The sequence below is a fragment of the Dendrobium catenatum genome, unplaced genomic scaffold (genome assembly GCF_001605985.2).
Source record: "Dendrobium catenatum unplaced genomic scaffold, ASM160598v2 original_scaffold_161204, whole genome shotgun sequence".
Classification (NCBI taxonomy): Eukaryota; Viridiplantae; Streptophyta; class Magnoliopsida; order Asparagales; family Orchidaceae; genus Dendrobium; species Dendrobium catenatum.
In genome coordinates this window covers 476,080-481,596 of record NW_021479630.1, presented here as the reverse complement: position 1 = coordinate 481,596, position 5,517 = coordinate 476,080, and the positions used below count along the sequence as shown (strand labels likewise).

The following is a 5,517-nucleotide window of genomic DNA, read 5'->3' as shown; positions in this document are numbered from 1 at the left end:
CTATTCCTCCAACTCACCAACTATACAACTAGTTATATTGAATTATCTTTATGTATTTTTTTATTTATTTATTTTTTAGTGATGGCGAGCATATGAAATATCTAACTTTGAGTCGATATTTTAACATATCAAACTCTCAAATAAAATCTTTTTGGGATTCTCTTGAAATCTTATTTTCTCTTTAAATTGTTTCTTTGTAACAATGCTTGACTTGACTTGACTTAAAAAAAAAATGCTTGACTTGACTTTCTTTGTCAAAGTGGTTTCATTGGGTCTTTTGTAGATAATTTCACTAAGAAAATCATTGAGACCTAGTTTTACCTTTTATGTTTTTCTTTGGGCTTGATCTAAGGGTGCAAATGAGTCGAAACGAGCTCGAGTCAGGATGTGTTCGAGCCGAGCTCGACTGTCAAATACTGAGCTCGAGCTCGAGCTCAAAAGTCGTGCTGGAGTTCAACTAGGCAAGGGAAAAGGAGCTGTCAAATACTGAGTCCCGCTTCTTCCGCCTGTGTCATTCGCGTCTTCTTGCTGGCAGAAGCCTCGCATCGTCCGCCTACGTCATCCACTTGAGTCGTCCGCCTAAGCGCCTGCATCGTCTGCCTGTGTAAAACCCTTAAAAAGCTGATTTTTTTTAGTGCAGTTCGTCTGTACGAATTGGATTTAGTACTGGACGAACTGAAGAAATTTGTGAAGAAATCTGTCATTTTCGTCTGTACGAACCTGGAGCGTCGGGACGATCCGTCTGTACGAAATCTGTCCAGAGAGCAAGTCGTCCATTTATTTTTTAGTGATGGCGAGCATATGAAATATCTAACTTTGAGTGGATATTTTAACATATCAAACTCTCACATAAAATATTTTTGGGATTCTGGTGAGATCTTATTTTCTCTTTAAATACTTTCTTTGTAACAATGCTTGACTTGACTTTCTTTGTCAAAGTGGTTTCATTGGGTCTTTTGTAGATAAATTCACTAAGAAAATCATTGGACTTAACTGTACCATTTTATGTTTCTTCTTTGGGCTTGATCTAAGGGTGCAAATGAGTCGAGTCGAGTTCTAGTCAAGATGTGTTCAAGCCGAACTCGACTGTCAAATACTGAGCTCGAGCTCAAATTCGAGTCGAGCTCGACTAGGCAAGGGAAAAGGAGCTCGTCGAGCCTGTTAACGAGCCCTACGTCTTCCGCCTGTGTCGTCCACGCCTTCTCGCCAGCACAAGCCCCGCATCGTCCACCTGTGTCGTCCGCCTGAGTCGTCCACCTCAGGGCCTGCGTCGTCAGCCTAAGCGCCTGCATCGTCCGCCTGAGCGGCATTCACGTCTTCACCTGCATCGTCCAAACGAGCCGAGGTTTTCATTTTCCCGCGATATAATTTTTCCTGCGTCCGTTGATTATCGCCTACTTCGTTTCATCTTCCCGTGAGCTCGTCAAGCAACTGGGTGTTCAAACTCGGGCTTGCTAAGCTGTCGAGCTCAAAATTGTGTTCCAGCTCGACTTGTTGAACCCCTAGCTCGATCAATTTCTCTAGTAAAATGTTGATATCTTTTCATAAATAATATTAGATCTAGCATTCTCTTTGGTGTGGTGATCAACACGAGCCATCTTTGAGATTCTGAACTAGAATGTGTACCATCATGAAGATTGATAATACCTCTCACACTACGAGTAATCTAATGATTATGCGACTTTTAAAAAACTGTTGAACATGGATGATTGTTTGAGGAAGATGATACAATGGATATTTGAAAATTTTTCGTAAGCCGCTTCTCTTGCTCACTTCAGTCCCTTAAGCATAAATATTTTGCCTTTGGTATCAACACCTATCAGTTCTACAGTAGAAGAGAAGTAGACAAAGATTAATTAGATACTCAAAGCTTTAATAGCATCACTGTCAGCTTAGTCAATTCTGCAAAGTTTAGTAAATTAATTAGACCATAATTAGAAGCCAAAGATAAATTAATATCATTGATCAGATGCCGTGCTTCACTTGCTCTGTATCCTTTCATTCTTACAAAGTTTGATAAGATGGAACCATACTTAATTATGCTTACATCAATCCTCTGAACATGAAAACTAAATGCCAAAATGTCTTTATGTCTGCTCTCTTCTAATGGCTATTGTTACCTCTTGGGAAGTGGGGACGGTAAATTTAGGAGGCCAATCAAAATGCGCCACATCACTCAATTCATAACTTAATACTAGCTCAATTAATTATTTATTTTCCAGATTCAAATAAACAAATGCAGCTCCAAAACAAATCAACAAAAAACTTTCTTTCGAGCTCGAAATTGTGTTCGAGCTCGACTCCTCTTACTCACTTCAGACACTTAAAGATAAATATTTTGCCTTTGGTGCCAACACCTATCAGTTTTACAGTAGAAGAGAAGTAGACAAAGATTAATTAGATACTCAAAGCTTTAATAGCATCACTGTCAGCTTAGTCAATTCTGCAAAGTTTAGTAATTAATTAAGCCAAAATTAGAAGCCAAAGATAAATTAATATCATTGATCAGATGCCGTGCTTCACTTGCTCTGTATCCTTTCATTCTTACAAAGTTTGATAAGATGGAACCAAACTTAATTATGCTTACATCAATCCTCTTAACATGAAAACTAAATGCCAAAATGTCATTATGTCTGCTTTCTTCTAATGGTTATTGTTACTCTCTTGGGAAGTGGGGACGATAAATTTTGGAGGCCAATCAAAATACGTCACATCACCCAATTCATAACTTAATACTAGCTCAATTATTTATCAACAAAAAACTTTCTTACCGAGCATTCGAGTCGAGTTCAAGCCTCATATTTTCAATCAAGCCGAGCTCGAACTCAAGATCAAGCTCGAGTTCGGGTTCATTATAAATTAAATGCGCCGGACTCGATTAAGGAAAAATACAGCTCATTTACAACCCTATATCATATGTAATCAATAAAATTAATTAATCTTTGGCTGCTAATTATGGCTGCATTATCAACGTATAGGCAGAATTTGGTAGGCTGACTGACAGTGATGGCCTTCAACAATGACCGTATAAAATCTTAGGGTGTTTTAGTAATCTTTTCTTCTTATCTTTCCCCATTTTAACTGATAAAGATGTTAAAGCATAAAAATTCAAAATAGTTACAGAGGATATATTGTTTTCTTCCCTTAAAGTCATCATACTTTATGTCTGATAAAAATTAATTTTGTACTAAAAAGCTGCTTTAAGAAGCAGTAAGAAAGCCGTCCCAAACGAAACCCAAACGAAGCCTAAGATTTCATTTGGGACAGCTTTTTCATTGCTTTCTAAAACAGTTTTTAGTACAAACATTTCTAATTTAAAAAAAATTAACTAAATACATTGTTTTAGAAAGCATTAACAAAGCTGTTCCAAACGAATCTTAAGTTTTCATTTGGGATGGCTTTCTTACTGGAAGGTTAGAAAAGACATTTGATTTGCTACTGTATTGGAGGAATGAATTACCCAAAAAAAAAAAAGATCTCCAGCTCACTTTCTTTGCCTGAAGCCACTTCTTTCCAACCAAATAAGTTTCATCTCAACCACTTGCTATTGAAGAATTAATGAGATCAATTAACATTAACAAGATGAATACAAAGTTCAAATAAGGCAAATACAGCAGAAAAACATTAAGGATGCATCACTGCTGCTTCTGTTGCAATGGCTAAATAACTTGAAACATAACCAAAAATGACGAAGCATTACCTCTTATTAGGCTTCCTCAGGAAAGGTATCGCATGCTGTTTTTTGTCCCCCAAAGTTTTTGGATCAAAGAGCTTCTGAACATCACTTGAACTAAGCTTGGATTTAAGAGCCAGATCGGCAAGCTCAGAAGTTGATGATTTTGTCTTGTTGGATTGCATAGCTGGCTTAATGCTATTCCTTGCAAAACTCCTTCCAGATAGAAACTTCACAGCATGGGAACCCGAAGAGCTTTTTCTATTGTTGCCATGCTTGCCACCGTAAGAAAGTCCCTCCTTACCAAACCGAAGAGTTATTGGGCTTGAATAATTTTCTATTCTTGAATTATTATGTCCAGTTATATTTTCCTGCCTTCTACGCTTCTTTTGGGAATCCTTCGGCAAAAATTCTGGCGCTATCGTAGCTTGGTCTTTGTCTCCAAATGCAGCTAGGAAGTCCCTATAGGTAGTTTCTTTTGACTCCTGGCTTGATTTCCACTGTTCGGGATTTCTACCAAACCTACAAGTAGAAGATAAAAACGTCCATTGCTTCAAGTTTTTTTTTTTTTTTCATGTTCATTCATTCTTTTAGCTCCTAAAGCCTAACCAAAGATAAAATCTGAAGTTAAACTACTTCCAATGGGAGTAGAAAATTATAGAAAAATAATCTATAAGCAGAATAAAAAAAAATTGATGCAAGTTGAGTTGAGATGACCAAAGGAAAAGGATAAAATGCTTGCCCTTCAATATCTAGCTTCCTTAACAAGTACGGACCATGCTTTGTCATGGATAGCTCAGGCTGCACATTCAGAAGCTCTGCTGCTATTGCCTCTCTCATGGAGATATTGCTTGCAGTAAAACACTTTTCAACAGTAAATGAACCAGAAGAATGCAATGAAACCTCTCCAAAAAAACCCTGCAATCTTTATAAAACAAACAAAGAAACAACTAAGATGAGTTCAACAAAATAACTATACAAAACAGGGGAAAAAGTGTTAAGTTTAACATCACAATAGTTATTTGAATCTAGCTTCAATGTAACAAATCAGAAAAGCAGCTAAAAGCAAGTGTTCAACACCTAATTTAGTTGCAAAATTATCAGATTCATATGATTTCTCTATTATAATGGTAAAGAACCAATATAAGCATAATTCAGAAAGCAAAAGAAAATCCCCTCAACCTTTAAGTTAAAACAAATTTCAAGAATACTCCTAAGGTCTTTCAGATAAGAAATCAGGACTTGAGAAGTACTAGGCTGGTTTCCATCTTGCATATCGCACAATACAATCACAATTTAAAAATAACTAGCTAATCTAGAACTATGCTGCACAGACACGGACACGGCGACACGGATACGACACGACACGGACACAGGACACATCAGTTATTGAGAATATAGGCACGGACACGGTATTATAGTTTTTATATTTAAAAAATAGTGTAGAAATTTAAATAAATATATTTTTAAAAATAATTTGAAAATAATAAGTCATTTAACTAGAATTTGTGTTTAAAATGATTAGTATTAGGATGTCGAGAGTCAGGCGTCGATGTTGTTTATCAATCACCGAGAGAGAAGATGAAAATACCTTCACTGCCAAAAAGAAATGAAAATGAGAATATTCGATGATTGGGTATTAAGTGCGGACGTTGATTTGGTGTTGTGGATAGGAAATAAAATTTTTTTTGAAAAAAAAAGCATCTAATACACAATTTTAATTGCATATTAGTTGCTATTTTGCTGCCCTTTTACTGAGTATTTGAAAAGGGCAGCAAATACTCAATGAGTAAGATATTTGTTGCGCTTTTGCTATATTTTTGCAAATACTCAACAAAAAAGCA

At 36.4% G+C, this 5,517-nt stretch overlaps 1 protein-coding gene across 3 annotated transcripts in view; it reads right to left on the bottom strand.

Moving 5' to 3' along the window:
• Nucleotides 1-3,522: 3,522 nt before the first annotated feature.
• LOC110092964 (pumilio homolog 23) overlaps nt 3,523-5,517 on the bottom strand; it is a 36,828-nt gene continuing 34,833 nt past the window's right edge. For 2 of the 3 annotated variants that reach the window (XM_020817686.2, XM_028692285.1), the window contains exons 9-10: nt 4,416-4,598; nt 3,523-4,195 (exon numbers count right to left, since the gene is read on the bottom strand). In XM_020817686.2, coding sequence (XP_020673345.1) covers nt 3,697-4,195; nt 4,416-4,598 — 682 coding nt within the window. In that variant the 3' untranslated portion in view covers nt 3,523-3,696. The remainder of the gene's footprint in view (nt 4,196-4,415; nt 4,599-5,517) is intronic. The other variant, XM_028692286.1, reaches the window with a different exon arrangement.